The sequence below is a fragment of the Symphalangus syndactylus genome, chromosome 18 (genome assembly GCF_028878055.3).
Source record: "Symphalangus syndactylus isolate Jambi chromosome 18, NHGRI_mSymSyn1-v2.1_pri, whole genome shotgun sequence".
Taxonomy (NCBI): Eukaryota; Metazoa; Chordata; class Mammalia; order Primates; family Hylobatidae; genus Symphalangus; species Symphalangus syndactylus.
Window position 1 is genome coordinate 16,131,051 of NC_072440.2, and position 19,132 is coordinate 16,150,182.

A 19,132-nucleotide genomic window follows, 5' to 3' on the forward strand; every position below is an offset into this window, starting at 1 on the left:
CTCCCAGGTGAGTTTCCCTGTGTGTCAGCATCAAGAAGGGAAGATGCTGTCTGCAGAGGGCAGGCATCGGCGATGAACAAGGCAGCATGTCGGAACCATCCTGTGGGAAGCCGGAACCCAGAGCCCAAACAGCCACAGCAACCCAGACTGAAAGATCCACTCAACACCTCTCAATCCCCACAGTGCATATCCCTTCTAACATCACAGAGTCCTGGTTCCACACGCTCTAGAGGGCTTCCCAGGGCGTTGGGGGGCCACAAGCCCTAATGAGAGTTCATGAGTCTTTTTCTCTTTGATCATAACCTTGCAAGGTGGGGCTCCTGATTCCGCTCTACAGGAGGGGAAACTGAGGCTCAGTGTGAATAAACCTGCCCAGGGTCACACAGGGACTATGGAGCAGAGCCCGGAACATGAGGAGGAAGGGGAAATGGACTTGTCGCAGCCCTTGTTTTCCAAATCCAGCTGGTTTGAAGAATTGAAGTCCTGAAGATCTTTACTTGAGATGTGCTGTCTACTGCCCATGACTTCTTCTGAGGATCCACCTTAGTTAGTGTCTTGACTTTTGAAGAAATCAAGGCTAGTGACCCTTTTAGGGTATCAGACTCTTGGAGGTGGGAATCACTCACTCTCCACTCCTGAGATCTATTTTAAACTTTTTTTTGTAAATCACATCCCAATTTCCTTGGTGTAGGGAAGCAAGGTGGGCTCCGGAGTCCCGGTGCGGTGTGAGGGATTAGTGGGGAGGGAAGGGGTGAGGAGGGGCGGCCCAGCCAGCTGAGCTTCGCAGGAGGCTCCTCTTCACACCTGAGCCTGCCGCTGCCGTTGCCCCTGCGGCACAGTTTTCTGTGTTCATTCTTATGATCGTTCTCCTTAACATTTGAGATCCCCACGGGCCAGGTACCTGGATGGGGGCATTTTCCAGTAAACTTAGGAAAACTTATACCTGCCCTCTGAGTTAAGTCCATCTTTACAGTAAAGAAGCTAAAGTTTAGAGAAGTCCAGGACTTATGGTGGGCAGCAGAGCCCAGGTTCCCAGAACAACTCCTGGCTAGGGGATTTCCCATTGTACACAGCTACTTCGTGTTACCACGGACTACACGAACATGTGAAGCTATCTATGTTTTAAGGTTAATTTGATTACACATATGCCATCACCCTGTTGGGCCAATGGGGTGTGCCTAATTAGCCCCGAATGAGAATTAACGACAAGCGTGTGGAGTTTGCAGGCATGCTAAATTCTTCCTTTAAAAAATATCTTAATCTACCCCTGGATGCAGATTTCCTGGTGTAATAAAAATGAATGATTTTATTTCGACAGATGGAAAAAAAATGTGCTTTCTTTTTATAGCACATTTTTGCACTTTTTCAGTTTAACTACTCTACTCTAGGATTTGCAATGTGTGCCCCCGCCGCTCCAGCACAGACCCGGGGCAGCTTCTCATGATACGAGGCCACTCGGGCCCTGGCCGAGACTCAGGAAAGGACAGCAGCCTCAGCACACAAGCCTGGCTGTGAAGGACAGGGGTGGGATCAGGGTGGTCCCCTGATCCCTCCTCCCAGCTGCTCCCAAAGTCAGACTCCTGCCTTGAGACACCAGCCCCGATGCAATGCGGTGGGGTCTCTCCTGAGCCTCCTGTTACAACTAATTAACACTTAAAGGAAGTAGAATGTAAGGGTCAAGAGAGCTAGAGCAAGTTACTCTCTGCTCTGCTCTGCTCTGTAAAACAGGGATCCTGGGAGCAGGGGCGAGGCTTCAATCAGGAAGGTTACGGGTGCTTGGGGCCAGGATTCCTCTTTATTCTCCTTCCTCCTCACATCCAAATAGGAGCAAGTAAGGCAAATTTCCTCTAGAACTCCTAAGCTCCCATACTGCGTTCATATCGTACTTGTCTCAGTCTTTCAATAATGGTGCATTTATTTAGTAATTTAGAATTTACAAGTTACTTTTATATACTAGGCTTCATTTGCATTCAGCAGAAACAGTACTTAAGGAAAGTGTTTTAGAAGTATTCATTTGGCGCATTTGCCATCTTTTTTTCTTTTCTTTCTTTTTAGGCATTTTCTGCATTGGATAAAGAGGATACAGGATTTGTAAAGGCTACAGAATTCGGACAAGTTCTTAAGGATTTCTGTTACAAACTAACAGACAATCGGTATCATTATTTTTTGAGGAAACTAAGAATTCATCTAACCCCCTATATAAACTGGAAATATTTTCTCCAGAACTTTAGCTGTTTCCTTGAGGAGGTAAGAATGTCTGCAGCACATAAGCATCTCTTTGAAAATGAGCTAAAATTAGTTTTTACAAAATGGATAATTGATTAGAACCATATCAGATAAATTGGCAATCACCTCATGTAATTAGCTCATTCTAGATGAAAAACTGGTATAAATTATACACAGAGTATTAGAAGGTGAATATGCATCCTTTACTTTGTTGGAAATTTTTATTTTATTTTATTTTATTTTAATTTTCAAAGAGGTTTGGGAGCTTGTTTTCTCTGGTTGATTTAGAGTTCTAAGGAGTCTTAGATCCCAGAAGATGATCTGGGAAATGAGATTACTAAAGCAAACAGCATGAACATTTTTAAGGTTTCAGGTTAATAATAACAGCAGCAAACACTATAGCATGTCTTCTATGTACCTGCCACTATTTCTAGTCCTTTGTATATATATTAACATGTGTAATCATGTTGAGGTCACTATGAGATACAAGCTGTTACTATCCCCAGTTAAGAGATGAGGCCTCGGCACAGAGACATTAAGTATTATCCACAGTCACCCAGCTAGTGAGTGGTGGGGCTGGTTTGTAAGCCTGACTCCAGGTTCCTAAACACCGTGGTTTTTGTGATTTTTTTTCATCTTTGCTATTTAGATAGATGTTTCTAAACAAAATACACTATTGTGTTGCATGTCTTTAAGCTTTATATAAGTGATATTATATTGAATGTTGTATCTGCACTCATTTTTTCTTACTTACAGTAATGTATTTAAGATTTATCCATGTTAATATGTTGGCTTTAGTTGATGCACTTAAGCTGCTATAAAAAGGTGGTGGCTCATACCTGTAATCCCAGCACTTTGGGAGGCCGAGGTGGGCAGATCACCTGAGGTCAGGAGTTTGAAACCAGCCTGGCCCACGTGGTGAAACCCCATCTCTACTGAAAATACAAAAAAAAAAAAAAAAAAAAAACATAGCCGGATGTGGTGGCTGGTGCCTGTAATCCCAGCTACTCAGGAGGCTGAGGCTGGAGAATCGCTTGAACCCAGGAAGCAGAGGTTGCAGTGAGCAGAGATTGCACCACTACACTCCAGCCTGGGTGACAGAGCAAGACTCTGTCTCAAAACAAACAAACAACAACAACAACAAAAACAGTCTATTAACTGAATATATGATTGTGAATAACATGCTGCCGCTCGGTCATCACCCTCCTGTTAATGAACATGCAGGTTGTTCTCAGTTTCCTTCATTACAAGCAAAGCACCAGTCACCCTTCCGTGCCTGTCTCCTTGTGTGCACACACTGGAGCTACACTGCATGGAATTGCTGATGGGAGGGCGGGTCCACGTTCAGCTTCCCAGAAACGGCCAGCATTCTCCTAAGTGGTTGTACAGTGTACCGCCCCACCAGTGGTACAGGAGAGTTCCTGACACTCCACGTCCCTGCTGTCCCTTGCTATTGTTAAACATTTTAACTTCTACCATCTCATCCTTAGTAAGGTCAAACACATTCATGGGTTGTCAACTATTCAGGTCTCGTTGTCTACAAATGACCTGAAAGGCTTTCAGCCCTTGGTTGTCATGTGGGTCGCAAATACCTTCTGCTGGTCCGTGGCTTGTCTTTGCTCTTGTTTTATAGTGACCTTCGCTATTTTTATGATTATGTGTTTTTTTTGTCATTTTAAAATGGGCCCTTCACGTGCACTTTCTCATCTCACTGTCATGCCCGCTGGGGAAGGCGGCGTAGACAGGCTCCCAGAAGTCACGTAGCCACCTGAGCTCAGCAAGGAGTGGCAAGCTGGAGGGTTCGGCTTCAGAGCTGTTGTTCTTTCTATGCACTACCCTGCCTTAGAGAACTTTTTTTTTCTAATGCATTTTTTTTACATAGTGGAGATGACAGTGTATATATATTCGTGTATCCTACTTTTTTTTTCACTTAATGTTAAATTATACCATGTCACTTAAAGATTTCCCAAACATCAGCTAAAAGGTCTATATAACATTCCACCCACTCCCTTATTTTCAAGCATTTAGGATTTTTTTTTCCAGCTTTTGCCTCTGTGATTCACAGTGAACACTTTCATGTAAATCTCTCTCTACATTTTGGGTTCATTCCTTAGGAAAGTCCCAAGAAATAAAATAACTGGAGTCAAGGGATAGGAATAGTTTTATTGATCTTAAAAGCAGCCCCTTATATATATTTTAAATAATTCTGTCCTATTGGGTTGGACTATCTGAAATTACCATTTTTAAAGTCATAAATGATTGAATATTGACAATTTCATATGATTTAAGCTAACATTCGTAGAAGTTGTTTATGTCCATTATATACTGTTTGGAATATGCTGATACATTTGAAGAAAATAATTAAAATCACCCCTTGGGACAACTAGTATTAATACTTTGGCATGTTTGTGCCCAGTCCGTTTTTTTTTTTTTTTTTTTTTTTTTTGAGACAGACTCTCACTCTTGTTGCCCAGGCTGGAGTGCAATGGCACAATCTCAGCTCACCACAGCCTCCGCCTCCTGGGTTGTGGTGATTCTCCTGCCTCAGCCACCCGAGTAGCTGGGATTACAGGCATGCACCACCATGCCAGGCTAATTTTTGTATTTTTAGTAGAGACGGGGTTTCTCCATGTTGGTCAGGCTGGTCTCGAACTCCTACCTCAGGTGATCCACCAGCCTCAGCCTCCCAAAGTGCTGGGATTACAGGCATAAGCCACCATGCCCAGCCCCTTTTTATTATATGAATGTCCTTTAGGAGTGGGGTTGAGGATAGACCATGTATACTGCTGAGTTTGGGGGTTGTGTTCTGAACTCTTGCAAGTCTTTAACAAACATTTTTCATTTGTATCAAAGTAACATATGCCCATATAGAAATAAAATTGAATTGTTGCAAAAGATTTAAAAACAGAGATCACTTGACTCACCCATTTAACCTCCAGTCCTGCTCCCCAAGAGCAATCACTTTTATTTTGGTTTTTTTTTGCTGTTTCTTCAGCTGCATATGTTCCTGTCTCTCAATAATATTTTTTTTTTTTTTTTTGAGACGGAGTCTTGCTCTTTTACCCAGGCTGGAGTGCAGTGGCGCCATCTCGGCTCACTGCAGGCTCCGCCCCCCCGGGGTTCACACCATTCTCCTGCCTCAGCCTCCCGCGTAGCTGGGACTACAGGCACCTGCCACCTCGCCCGGCTAATTTTTTGTATTTTTAGTAGAGACGGGGTTTCACCATGTTAGCCAGGATGGTCTCAATCTCCTGACCTCGTGATCCGCCTGCCTCGGCCTCCCAAAGTGCTGGGATTACAGGCGTGAGCCACCGCGCCCGGCCCTCAATAATATTCTTACCCTGCCATTTCCTAAATGATCAGTCTTAGGTGTTATCCACTGATGTGCTGATTTGATAGATAAGGGATCCCGCTCTCCTCTTCCAGCTCCACTGGCCTCACCTCTGGGGTCCCCTGGCCTGTTCTCTCCTGCCTTTTCGCCTCCTGTGGTAGCACTGGCATTCTCTGGGGTCTTCATTTTCCTCTAAAGCATGGATTCCATCTAGCATGTGCCATTTCATCGTGTGAGTTCATTCACTCTCTCATGACACGTGTTTCCTGTGGCCCATGTGTGCCAGGTGCTGAGCTGGGTGCCAGGTTTAGCAGCAAACCAAACAGATGCAGTCCCTGCCTCCAGAAGCCCCCATTCTAGCGAGGGGGACAGAGCAGGAGTGAGTGACTCAGTCACATGTCAGGTTCTAGCAGCAGCTGGGAGAAAAATGGAGCAGAGCAGTAGGGAGGGCCTGTTGAGGGGTGACATCCGAGCGACGGGGAGGGGAGGGAGTGAGCAGTGACATCGGGCGAGGGACTGGCCGGCACCGCTAGTGCTATGGCACCCACAGGAAGGGGCCAACTAGTTTGGGGGCAGATGAAGGAGAGGTCTAAGGAGTTGGGGCCAGGGAGCGAAGGAGCCAGGCGGCCGTAGGCTTGGGGTCCTTGTAAAGACTTTGGCTTTGATTCTGAGTGACATGGGGACTGTCTTAGGCTGCTCAGGAGCTATAGCAAAATACCCCTAAAGGACCTGCAAGTGGAGAAGACTGGGCTTGAAGCTCCATGTCTGCTGTCCCCCCTCAGCGAGGCCTGAGTGTCCTCATGCACGAGTCGCAAGGAGCCTCTGCTGATCCTGGAATTGCTGGACCAAGGAGAGAACATTCCTAAAGCTTTATGTACTGTCAGCTTGCCTCACTCAGCATTGGTTAGTTCTGCCCAGTTCGCATCACAAAGAGTCGCCTTCACCTCCAGAAGCACCTGCTCAACGTCCTCATGAGAAAATTGCAGGAAGAGTGAAGAGGAGAAATGTGCTTGAGACACGGATCGACCACGGTGGACTGAGAACTGTGGATGCAGAGGTGGCACTGTCCCTGTGGCACGCATCCCTGCACCGGCCACCTACTGCTCTGTCCCATCAGTTTTCTGGGAATTCAATGGGATCAACCCCCTAAATTGGCCTAGGAGGATGCACCTGGCTGAGAAGCTAACACCTGAGCTCGGACAAATCGGAAAAGCGTGCATTTACCAGGAGGACAAGTAAATCCTTGAGCAAATGATTTCTGGGCTGGAAGGGCAGCGTGAAACTGCAAGGAACATGACATGGCAGGAGGAGAGGGGTGACCGCGGAGCAAGGGGTGACCGCAAGCAGTTCTGGTCATAGTGAATGACAGAGTAGGTGAGAGTTTTCTTTTGTCCTGTTTATTTGCCATCGGGAGCAGGGGGTGGTGGCAGAGACAGACCACCTGGGTCATGCAACATTGGCTGCAGAGTTTAGGTCCCTTTGTCTGAATAAAGAAGAATCGCTGAGGACTCCTGAGCGAGGGAGCCAGCCAGCCTCCTCCAGGGCGGCTGCAGGGGAAGGCAGCCAGGGAAGAACCCCAGACTGCATTCATCATTAACTTCTCCAGTTTAACCCCAGGTTGTTGTGTTTTTCTAATAGAAGGGAAAAGAAGTAACAAATAATAGGAATAGTTAATGCATCATCCTTAAGCTCATTAAATATGATACCAGCCATCCTTTTCCTCTGGGGGATGCACAGGAGGTAAGTAATTAAAAGGAGATTACCAAAATGTAATTAAGACAGTCGGCAACTCTCCCCGCAAAGCAAGTTCACCGTGAGTAATCCCTAGCCAAAGCAATCCATTCTCGGAGAGAGAAAAACTGGAATTGTAGTTAAGACATTCCTTAAGACCTTGAGTAAACTGAAAGCACACAGAGAGTAAAGATGACAATTTTACACCTACTCATAATCCATTTCTTATATTGGGTATGCCATCAAATCTGTCTTCCAAAACTCCTATTATTCTTATGCCTCCTCTGCCTGTCACAGCAGCACATGAAAGTGATCTGAGCTCCTCTCACAGCAAGGGCCGTGGGCTTCCTGCCCCTGCTGTGTGGCTTGACCATGAGTCCTCCCCTGTCCTTGCTCCTTCATTATACTGCTTCGTTAAGCACCCCTCAAATCAGACAGCGCTTCTTAAAGTGCAGGTCCCAGGCCGCTGCTGTGCAGACCAGCCCGCCCCAGGGCTTCATGGTGGGGGAGTCCAGGGGTCTTGCTGTGCAGCAGGCCTGGGGCTCATCCTCCTGGCACTGTCCTGGGCTTGAGAACCAGCCCAGGAGGCACAGAGGCCTGCGAGCTTCCAGGAAGGGAAGGCGACGTGTGTCCTTTCAGACGGGAGCAAGGAGTTGGTCCCATGCGCCTGGAAGCCATCACATCCCCTTTCAAGATGAGAAGCGCTGGCCTAGATGGCATAAAAGAGGAACAAGGCATCGAAGCAAAAATGCTACCCAGTGGCTTGGTGAAAAAGCAGAACAGGAAAAAAAAAAAAAAAAAAAGAGAAGACCTAAACGGCAGTACACGCACCTTCTCATGAGATTCCCACAAACTGGGAAAACATCATCTGGATTTCTCTCCCCAGCAAATACCCGTTCTTCACTTCTAGAAAAACATTTTACATTCCAAGTGCCATGTGCAAAGTGTAGAGTATCACCTTGTTTTTAGAAAATCGTTCCTGTTTAACATTTCCCTTAAATCTTAAAGTGCAATTTCAGTTTCTTCAGTGAGTATAAAAATAACGCTCAGTGCAGAAATAGAATTTTTAAAAGACATAGTAGAAACCCATATAAAATCTTTCTACTTTATTACCATGGAAATAATGGAATTTTTTAACAAAACACATCCTTATTCAATACAGAGTAATTATTTTGTCACATTCTAGCAAGCAGAGAGCCAATGAGATCTTTCCTCACTTTGCGTGGAAATATACGATCTCGAAAGTCATTCAGTTATATGTTAAATAACTTGAAGATGTTTTTTGTTCCAAGAGAGAATTGAAGAATGTAGTTTTCAACCGAAGGGATGGTAAAGTACATCAGAATGTTTGTAATCTTTTATGGGCATCATATTTATATTCGCTGCCAACAGTGTTACTTCAATTTATCTTTCTTTTTATTGTAAATATAATTGTGTCTATGTATTTTTAATGAATATGGTAAAGAATGGGGAAGTTTCCTTTTCAGGAAAGGGCTCCAAGATAATTGTAAATAAATTAAGTAAATTATTAAGATATTAGCATTACTGTTATTTACCCTTGCTCTTGATGGCAAGAAAAGCTAAGTCTTCTTGATGTAATTTCAGTGATTTTAACTATTTCCCTTGAATTTCACTCACTCTCTACTTGCCAATGCAAAATTCATTACCTGCCATCCTGTAGGTGGGTGGCACTGTGGCAAGTCGTGAGGGGTAACTCAGGCTGACTTGGACTCTCAGGGAGGCCTTGGAGACAGGCCAGGGTGCAGGGGCTGCTGGGCCCCCTGTGCCACACTAAGGCAGAAGGAGTATTATCCCAGGCCACCCAGCAGGGCCTACAGGCATCGTCACGTGGTGGTCCAGCGGGAGCCAGGCAAACCCGATGCATCTACTTCTCCTCCTCAGCCTTTGAGCTTGGTAAGCTTGCTGCCCTCCTGGGGGAAGCCCAGGGACCTTGGCATGGGTGATGTCTGCTTCCTCTAGAGCATCTGTGTCTACACGAGTCCTAGCACTGCCCCAGTATCTGCACTAATATGGATCACCTCCTTAAAGCCAGCTATAGTGATAAAAGCAACAGAATGAAAGTCACATCATCACGGAAAGTTGGCAAGGAGGTTGCACAGGCTGCTAAGATTCACTCTCACTTAGCGTGCACAGAGTTATTCTTTTGCTGTTCAAACTTTCTCCCAAGTCCCAATTGGCTGTGGCAATACTGCAGCTCCTCCACGCATGCGTCCTGGGTCTGGCCTGGCTCTGAAGCCTCCCTTTAGAAAGGAGTATGAGTCCACCTCCAACCCCAGTTCCCAGTAGCGTGGACAGGGTAGGAACTCAGCACGTGCCAGGCAAGCTCTGCTGGAAGTAGCACAGGGCCGGCCGCCAAAGGGAGAGAGGCACAGTTTCTGATGCCTCTTGCAGGAATGGGAGGGGGCCACACCAGGCTTTCCCCACCTGGCCCTGTGAAGTGTGGTCACATGGGCCCCCTTCCCCACTGGAGAGGCCCCCTTTCAAACACAGCTGTGTCAGGCAGAAGACAAGGCCATCATGAACCTGTTGGTGAGTTTGGAAGAAGCACATCAGACAGAATTTCTGGTAATCGTTTTAATTTGTGTGGTTGAATTTTCTCAAACCCGGGAGTCCCATGTCCCCAAGAGCAGGGATGAGATCTCATTCTCCCTTGTGCCCCAGTCCTACACAGCGCACCCCGTGGCAGGACCTCAGCCAGGCCCCACGGAAATGCATGGTGCAGGGGGTGCTGCTCACCTCCTCTAGCACCTGCCTTGTGTTAATCACTTGCTCCGGCATCCCCAGAGCACTCCCGCCTCATTCCCCTGAACCCAGATCAGGATTCTTCTTGAATCCTAGGCTCCACGGGAAGCCCTCTATGTGTTCAAACTAAGTGGACAATGGTGCAACCAGCCCAGGCAGGCTCCCCGTTCATTTGGTCCCTCCAGAGCCACAACAACCATTTGTGGATCAATTAAGCATCAGAGTTGAGCCGCACCAGTGATTCTATGAGGTCATGATCCTATCAGGAAGCCAGGCACCAATCCAAGAATGTATTGTCCCAAATAAGTCTTGTGGAGAAAATCCAAAATACAGATGTTACCAGCATCTTAACTATCATCATACACCAAGGAAAGTAACTTGCAGTGTGGCTGCTTATGTTCTGGCTCAGGATGCTGCACTGGACTGGACGAATCTCAACACCCAACACTCAGCAAGTGAGAATGAGAATGTGTGCTTGGCTCTGGGCCAGGCCCTGGGGTTCAGGCTTGTGGTGGGGACAAGTAGCCTCATTTGCAGAGGAGGAAACTGGGTGGGTGTCTCAAAACATCAGCTTCTCCAGGGGTAGGGGTTTGGGTTCACTGCTCTGTTGCTCCTGCCTGGGAGTGTGCCTGGCACGTCATGGGCCCTGGTCAGTGTTGCTGAGTTCGGATTTTCAGGAGGCTTCTGTGTTCTTGCACATGTGGTAGGTGGTTGGACTTGCGGTGAAATCAGAGGAGCATGGCTTTGTAGTCAAACAATCTCCATCTCCAGCACCGGCTGGCAGGAGCTTGGAACCGAGCCCCACTTACTTTGTCTATATAGCAGGGAGAGCCGCGGCTGCCTCTCAGGGTGATGTGAGGACCAGAGAAGATTCTCTGTTGCCCAGCTCAGTGCCTGGGTAAAGGAGTCGCAGGAAGGAAGGCCACTGGTACTCTGGGGTACCAGAGGAGGAAACAGAGAGGTAGAAGCATTCGTTCCCAGCCACACCATTAGAAATGCTAGTGCTGGGATTCGAATGCCAGCCAGTTCCAAGGTCCATGCTCCCCGCTCCCTTCCTAAGCAATAAGAACTGTTTGGTGTGTGCCTCCTAGGCTCATTGTTTGGATTAAGCAAGTGAATGTAGAAAGAGCTTTGCCTGGTACCTAACACAGCAAACACCAAACATTTGCATTCCTTGATATTTTTGTATTCTATCCTATTCCGGTGAGTGCAAGTTTAATGTTCAGTAGTGATGTGATTAAGTGGCATAGACTTTATTTGGGTGGAAGAATTTATTTTAATAGTTTTTATAAATGACTTCACCCTGAATTTATTGAATCTTTAAAGGGTCGAAGGGCAGCTTAAATGTTTCCCTTTTATTTCTTTGCATTGTATGGAAATTCCATGCTACTGGAGGATTTGTGAATCGGTGTCTGCAAAGGTCTCAGCATAGATCCTTTGTGAACGTCAGGCTGTATGGCTGAGGAGGGCACAGACAGCTGGGAGGAGGGGGGGAGGACGAGGAGGATGATGAGGAGGAGGACGACGTAACTCTGAGTTGGGGAAGGATGGGCAGAAATGGCTTTCTGATGAGCTTGCACTGAGTCTGGAAGCTTGAGCTGAGGAGCCAGCCCAGATGGATACCAGGGGATGGGGCTTCCTGGAAGGAGAGTTAGTGCTTCCAGAGCCCAGGGGTTGGGAGGGCACCACACTTTGGGCATGGTCAGGGCAGGGCAGTGGGGGAGGCCCATGGCAAAGGGTTCTGTGAGGAGAGCCGAGGGGCCGTGCTAGTAGGGTGGTCCACTCCACCCTTTCTTGCCTCCCTGGGTGGGTGTCTCAGAACATCAGTTTCTCCAGGGGTAGGGGTTTGGGTTCACTGCTCTGTTGCTCCTGCCTGGGAGTGTGCCTGGCACATCATGAGCCCTGGTCAGTGTTGCTGAGTTTGGATTTTCAGGAGGCTTCTGTGTTCTTGCACATGTGGTAGGTGGTTGGACTTGTGGTGAAATCGGAGGAGCATGGCTTTGTAGTCAAACAATCTCTATCTCCAGCACCAGCTGGCAGGAGCTTGGAACCGAGCCCCACTTACTTTGTCTATACAGCAGGGAGAGCCGTGGCTGTCTCTCAGGGTGATGTGAGGACCAGAGAAGATTCCCTGTTGCCCAGCTCAGTGCCTGGGTAAAGGAGATGCAGGAAGGAAGGCCACTGGTACTCTGGGGTCAGTTTTCAGTAAGCACTGGTTGAATTCACTTGAAGCTTGACTTGACTGATGGCCTTTGCAAAGCAAGTTCTGGAATCTTCGGATTAGCTGTTGTTCATTGCCCAGAAGGAATCCTGGTGTGGTAGGAGATCCCAGGCTTGGGCAGTAGTTATGCCACCAGAAAGCCTGGAACTGCGCCTGGAATTCTGGTGAAACTGCCTCACTTATGCAAACAGCGTGCTGGAGTATCTACTCCCATCAGGCGATAACCTGGGCCCGACCTCCTGATGCAGCAGAGGCTCCCCTCAGGCATGTGCTGAGCCCTTTGGGGGCCAGCGTCCGTTTCTTGATCTGGCAGCGAGGTCTGTAGCAGGCAGCTTCCTCAGAGCTTCCACTTTATTTTCATCTGGATTTTTTAATGTTTTATCTTTTTTTTTTTTTTTTGACAGGCAGTTTTCCTGCTGTTGTTATTTTTAGCATTCATTTATTCACTGTAAATACAAATGAAGATACAGTACAATTAATTTCTTTGCTAATCAAAATATTTGATAAAATGAAGCAATTTTTCAATTCTTAGAAGTAATTACACCATTCTTTAAAAGGAAGTGAGGAATTCTTTACTGAGTGTTTCTAATTAGGAGTTTTTGCTACCTGCTGAGTTCTTATTCTGTGTGAAGTTTCAGGACTTTTTTTTCTCCTGTAAGGAATCATAGAAAAAAACTATATAATTGTCTCTGTAAGTATTCAGAACAAAACTTAGTATATGAATCATACAGTCAGATGAGCTAATTATAACCTTCATAATTACATTAATATGCAGATATATTTCTAGTCTAGCAGCTAGATGGACCTTGCTAACCACTTTGTCACAACCTGTTGTTCTAGGGTGGGTGACCGCCATCTTGGATACCCACCAAGGGCCACAAAGCCCCTTTGCAATATGTCCATTTTGTGGAACACTGACGACTAAAAAGCCATCTGTGCTCAACAGCTTACTTGTCCTGTCTGTATTCTAAGCTCATCCCTTTTTACTTCTTACTCATTAGAAACCCAGAACTGTAGCAGTCAGCTATCACTATGTAACAAGCAACCATAAACCCTCAGGGCCACGAAACAATAACATCCGTTTGTTCAGTTTTCACAGCTATGGGGACTGATCTAGGCAGGGCTAAGCTTTGCCATCTTGGCTGGGATGACTCTGCTCTTCATCTCTCTCATTCTCCTCCTTGGTCCTGTGTGAGGGCCAGAGCCTGTCTTCTAAGTCAATGGCATAGGTGCAAGAGGGCTTGCCCACTTATGCAAATGCTCCTTCATCCTTCCATCACATTGTAATTACCCACAGTCCACTGGCCAAAGCATGACATATGGCGGAATCCAAAGCCAAGGGGCGGGGAAATACTCTCAGCTTCTGTAGTGGGAGCCGCCACAAAGCCCCCCCTGGCAAAGGGCATGCGCACAGGGTGAACAGAAGCAGGGGGGCCATGGAGGCGACAGACCCCAAGAAAGCAAACGCATGTGCACCGCTGCCTCTCCAGCTCTGCGGCTTTAGTTGACAAGTCTACCACCCCCTTCTATGAAGCTCTCTTCCCGATCATCCATAGAAGTCATTCAGGGTACAATTTGGTGGAAAACTGATTTTAAAGCCAGCCAAGAACAAGGCTGGACATACTGACAGGATATTAGAGGGCTCTTTACTGGGGCCACCTCATAGAGCTGCTGAAACAGGAGGACAATAAAACTGAATGTGAACTAACAACATTTCAGGTTCTCTTGACCCTTAGGGAGCCTGCCCTCCCCTCTCTAGCCAGTTCTTGCACTGGGCTTAACTCTCACCTCAGGGCTTGCTCCCGCCCCTGGCTTGGGTTGAGTAAGGAAGCTTCTCTTAGAGCTTTCCCCACCACACAGGTGAGTTCCTTGCAGGACAAAAGTTAATTTGCCTTTATCTCAGACGGCAGGGAGGACAGCACCTTCTTTTTTTTTTTTTTTTTTTCTGAGATGTAGTTTTGCTCTGTCACCCAGGCTGGAGTGCAGTGGCACAGTCTTGGCTCACTGCAACCTCCGCCTCCCAGGTTGAAGTGATTCTCATGTCTCAGCTTGCCAAGTAGCTGAGATTACAGGTGTGAGCCAGCACACCCTGCTGATTTTTGTATTTTTTGTAGAGACGGGGTTTCGCCATGTTGGCCAGGCTGGTCTCAAACTCCTGACCTCAAGCAATCCACCCGTCTTAGCCTCCCAAAGTGCTGGGATTACAGGTGTGAGCCACCGCGCCCGGCCAACAGCTCCTTCCTAAAGTGCGTGGGGGATGTCCTGGAAGATGCCTGTCTTTTTCCAGAGTGACTCTGGCAGGGTAGTTCTAACTGGTGTGGTTATCCCCATTTCTCAGATGGAGGACAGAAGCCCAGAGAGGTGAAATGATTGCTTTAGCGAGTTGCAGCTAGAGGATGGTGGCACTGGGCCCTCGCCTCAGTTCGAGCCGGTGATTCGACCCCCACAGCCCTGCTGCCCAGAGCTCATGGCAGCCAGTCAAGAGACACAGTTCTGTGGCATGGCCACTGTGTGCCTGGGCTCCTATGACCAAGTCTCAGACCTGGCTTTGGCCTTAGAAGTGCCTCCAACTCCTTGGCTGGGTGGTTTGAGCTGCAGGCAGTAATGGGCACCAGGACGCGCCATTCTCTGATCATTCATGATAGCCTGGTGTTAGCCAGTTAGAGACTCAACCCACGTCTGTCTGAGTTCCCAACTCCTGCAGGAATATCTGTAATCAACAGCAGCAGCAGCAGCAGCAGCGCGGCAGGCTCTGGGACACACGCTTTGAGGGTTGTGTTGGTGAAATCTCAGGCCTGCCCATGAGGTGGCTGGTTTGTTTTTGGTTTTGTTTTTGTTTTGAGACAGGGCCTTGCTCTGTCATCAAGGCTGGAGTGCAGTGGCAAGATCAGGCCTCGCCATGGCGTCAGCCTCCCAAGCTTAATTGATCCTCCCACCTCAGCCTCCCAAGTACCACAGGTGCATGCCATGCCCAGCTAATTTTTGTATTTTTTGTGGAGATGGGGTTGTGTCATGTTGCCCAGGCTGGTCTCAAGCTCCTGAGCTCAAGCAGTCCTCCCCTCTTGAACTTTCCAAAGAGGTGGCTGTTTTTATTTCCACTAAATTGGGAGGCCAATTTAGGGGTGCATCTTACCCAAGGTAACAAGATAGGGGCAGCCTGAGCCCTGGGTTTATGATGGGCTGTCCCCACTCTTCGGGCCCAAGCCCGCCTCCTCCAGCCTAGGCTGGCCCTGGCCGCGTTCCTTCTGTCCTGGCAGGCGGCGCTTGGGTTACTGGTGCTGCCTGCTGCTCAGGAGCGCACCCTGTGAGGCGCTGAACAACGGCAGGTCTGGCCCTGGTGCTGGAGGCCAGGACCCGGGCTGGGAATCCCAGCACTGTGCCTGCCTGAAGGGCTCTTCCCAAATAGCAGCAGGTGGCCGTGCTATGCCTACCCGGAGAGACCCTGAGCAGAGCCAAGGACAATAACAGAGACAGCAGGCCGCGCCCCACTGGGCTACTGCCCTCCCACCCCCGACCTGGGCTACTGCCCTCCCACCCCCGACCTGGGCTACTGCCCTCCCACCCCCGACCGGGCTACTGCCCTGCCACCCCCGACCGGGGCTGCCTCCCTCCCACCCCCGACCGGGGCTGCCTCCCTCCCACCCCCGACCGGGCTACTGCCCTCCCACCCCCCACCAGGCTGCCTCCCTCCCACCCCCGACCGGGCTGCCTCCCTCCCACCCCCCACCGGGCTGCCTCCCTCCCACCCCCGACCGGGCTGCCTCCCTCCCACCCCCGACCTGGGCTGCCTCCCTCCCACCCCTGACCGGGCTGCCTCCCTCCCACCCCCCACCGGGCTGCCTCCCTCCCACCCCCGACCGGGCTGCCTCCCTCCCACCCCCCACCGGGCTGCCTGCCTCCCACCCCCCACCGGGCTGCCTCCCTCCCACCCCCCACCGGGCTGCCTCCCTCCCACCCCCCACCGGGCTGCCTCCCTCCCACCCCCGACCGGGCTGCCTCCCTCCCACCCCCCACCGGGCTGCCTCCCTCCCACCCCCCACCGGGCTGCCTGCCTCCCACCCCCCACCGGGCTGCCTCCCTCCCACCCCCCACCGGGCTGCCTCCCTCCCACCCCCGACCGGGCTACTGCCCTCCCACCCCCCACCGGGCTGCCTCCCTCCCACCCCCGACCGGGCTGCCTCCCTCCCACCCCTGACCGGGCTGCCTCCCTCCCACCCCCGACCGGGCTGCCTCCCTCCCACCCCTGACCTGGGCTGCCTCCCTCCCACCCCCCACCGGGCTGCCTCCCTCCCACCCCCGACCGGGCTGCCTCCCTCCCACCCCCCACCGGGCTGCCTCCCTCCCACCCCCCACCGGGCTGCCTCCCTCCCACCCCCCACCGGGCTGCCTGCCTCCCACCCCCCACCGGGCTGCCTGCCTCCCACCCCCCACCGGGCTGCCTCCCTCCCACCCCCCACCGGGCTGCCTCCCTCCCACCCCCGACCGGGCTGCCTCCCTCCCACCCCCCACCGGGCTGCCTCCCTCCCACCCCCGACCGGGCTGCCTCCCTCCCACCCCCGACCTGGGCTGCCTCCCTCCCACCCCCCACCGGGCTGCCTCCCTCCCACCCCCGACCGGGCTGCCTGCCTCCCACCCCCCACCGGGCTGCCTCCCTCCCACCCCCCACCGGGCTGCCTCCCTCCCACCCCCCACCGGGCTGCCTCCCTCCCACCCCCCACCGGGCTGCCTCCCTCCCACCCCCGACCGGGCTGCCTCCCTCCCACCCCCCACCGGGCTGCCTCCCTCCCACCCCCCACCGGGCTGCCTCCCTCCCACCCCCGACCGGGCTGCCTCCCTCCCACCCCCGACCTGGGCTGCCTCCCTCCCACCCCTGACCGGGCTGCCTCCCTCCCACCCCCGACCTGGGCTGCCTCCCTCCCACCCCTGACCTGGGCTGCCTCCCTCCCACCCCCCACCGGGCTGCCTCCCTCCCACCCCCCACCGGGCTGCCTCCCTCCCACCCCTGACCGGGCTGCCTCCCTCCCACCCCCCACCGGGCTGCCTCCCTCCCACCCCCGACCTGGGCTGCCTGCCTCCCACCCCCCACCAGGCTGCCTCCCTCCCACCCCCCACCGGGCTGCCTCCCTCCCACCCCCGACCGGGCTGCCTCCCTCCCACCCCCCACCGGGCTGCCTCCCTCCCACCCCCGACCGGGCTGCCTCCCTCCCACCCCCGACCTGGGCTGCCTCCCTCCCACCCCCGACCTGGGCTGCCTCCCTCCCACCCCCCACCGGGCTGCCTCCCTCCCACCCCTGACCGGGCTGCCTCCCTCCCACCCCCCACCAGGCTGCCTCCCTCCCACCCCCGACCTGGGCTGCCTGCCTCCCACCCCCCACCAGGCTGCCTCCCTCCCACCCCCCACCAGGCTGCCTCCCTCCCACCCCCCACCGGGCTGCCTCCCTCCCACCCCCCACCGGGCTGCCTCCCTCCCACCCCCGACCGGGCTGCCTCCCTCCCACCCCCCACCGGGCTGCCTCCCTCCCACCCCCGACCGGGCTGCCTCCCTCCCACCCCCGACCTGGGCTGCCTCCCTCCCACCCCCCACCGGGCTGCCTCCCTCCCACCCCCGACCTGGGCTGCCTGCCTCCCACCCCCCACCTGGGCTGCCTCCCTCCCACCCCCCACCGGGCTGCCTCCCTCCCACCCCCCACCAGGCTGCCTCCCTCCCACCCCCCACCAGGCTGCCTCCCTCCCACCCCCGACCGGGCTGCCTCCCTCCCACCCCCCACCGGGCTGCCTCCCTCCCACCCCCCACCGGGCTGCCTCCCTCCCACCCCCGACCGGGCTGCCTCCCTCCCACCCCCGACCTGGGCTGCCTCCCTCCCACCCCTGACCGGGCTGCCTCCCTCCCACCCCCGACCTGGGCTGCCTCCCTCCCACCCCTGACCTGGGCTGCCTCCCTCCCACCCCCCACCAGGCTGCCTCCCTCCCACCCCTGACCGGGCTGCCTCCCTCCCACCCCCCACCAGGCTGCCTCCCTCCCACCCCTGACCTGGGCTGCCTCCCTCCCGCCCCCCACAAGGCTGCCTCCCTCCCACCCCCCACCAGGCTGCCTCCCTCCCACCCCTGACCTGGGCTGCTTCCCTCCCGCCCCCCCACCCAGAACTTGTGGCTGTTGGGGCAGCCTCTTGGGTGATTCCCATGTCATGGCAGGAATTTAGAACCAGGGGTTTAGATTCTGAAGCTGTGACTTGCTTTTTACTAACGAGATACATGGATACATTTGAAGCTGAGAAGCACCCCATCAAAGTGGGGTGTGAGTAGCCTCTTTGATGACTGTATACTTCATTGGGACATTATTTCTTGTATGTATTTTGCCAATATTACGGTGTGGTCACAAAGAAAGGGGCCAAGAATTTTCCTTCTGGTAGTGGTGGGCTGTCTTTGCCACATCTAGAAGGGCAATTGTTTGCTCAAACAAGGTCCCACAAATACCCTTGAACACATGAAATAAAACCCCTTGAAAACACGTAAATGGTTCTCTGTTGAGGTCAGACCTAGAGTGCATATGACTGCATTCCATTTTGTTTGTTTGTTTGCTTGTTGAACTTTAAACGTCACCAGAAGCAGCCAGGAGCTTATCTTTGCCAGATAAGCTGGGGAGTGTGAGGTGTTCGGGCCCAGCCGAGCCCCCGCCTTCCCTGCAGCCCTGCTCTTCCTGTTGCAGCTGTGATTTCTGTCCTGAGGGGGCCTTTGATGTAAAGCGCAGTTAATAATGGAACGTGTCATTTGCATCTGAAGATAGTGGTGTCTTTTTTGATTAGGAGAAAAATTTCTTCTAGTTATAGAAAAAGCATTATTTTTTCCCTCATTCAGATATA

The 19,132-nt window shown here is 51.9% G+C and overlaps 1 protein-coding gene across 10 annotated transcripts in view; it reads left to right on the plus strand.

Moving 5' to 3' along the window:
- Nucleotides 1-19,132, plus strand: part of EFCAB6 (EF-hand calcium binding domain 6) — a 295,562-nt gene that overhangs the window by 235,969 nt on the left and 40,461 nt on the right. For all 10 annotated transcript variants that reach the window (XM_055252706.2, XM_055252713.2, XM_055252712.2 and 7 more), the window contains one exon: nt 2,056-2,247. In XM_055252706.2, coding sequence (XP_055108681.2) covers nt 2,056-2,247 — 192 coding nt within the window. The remainder of the gene's footprint in view (nt 1-2,055; nt 2,248-19,132) is intronic.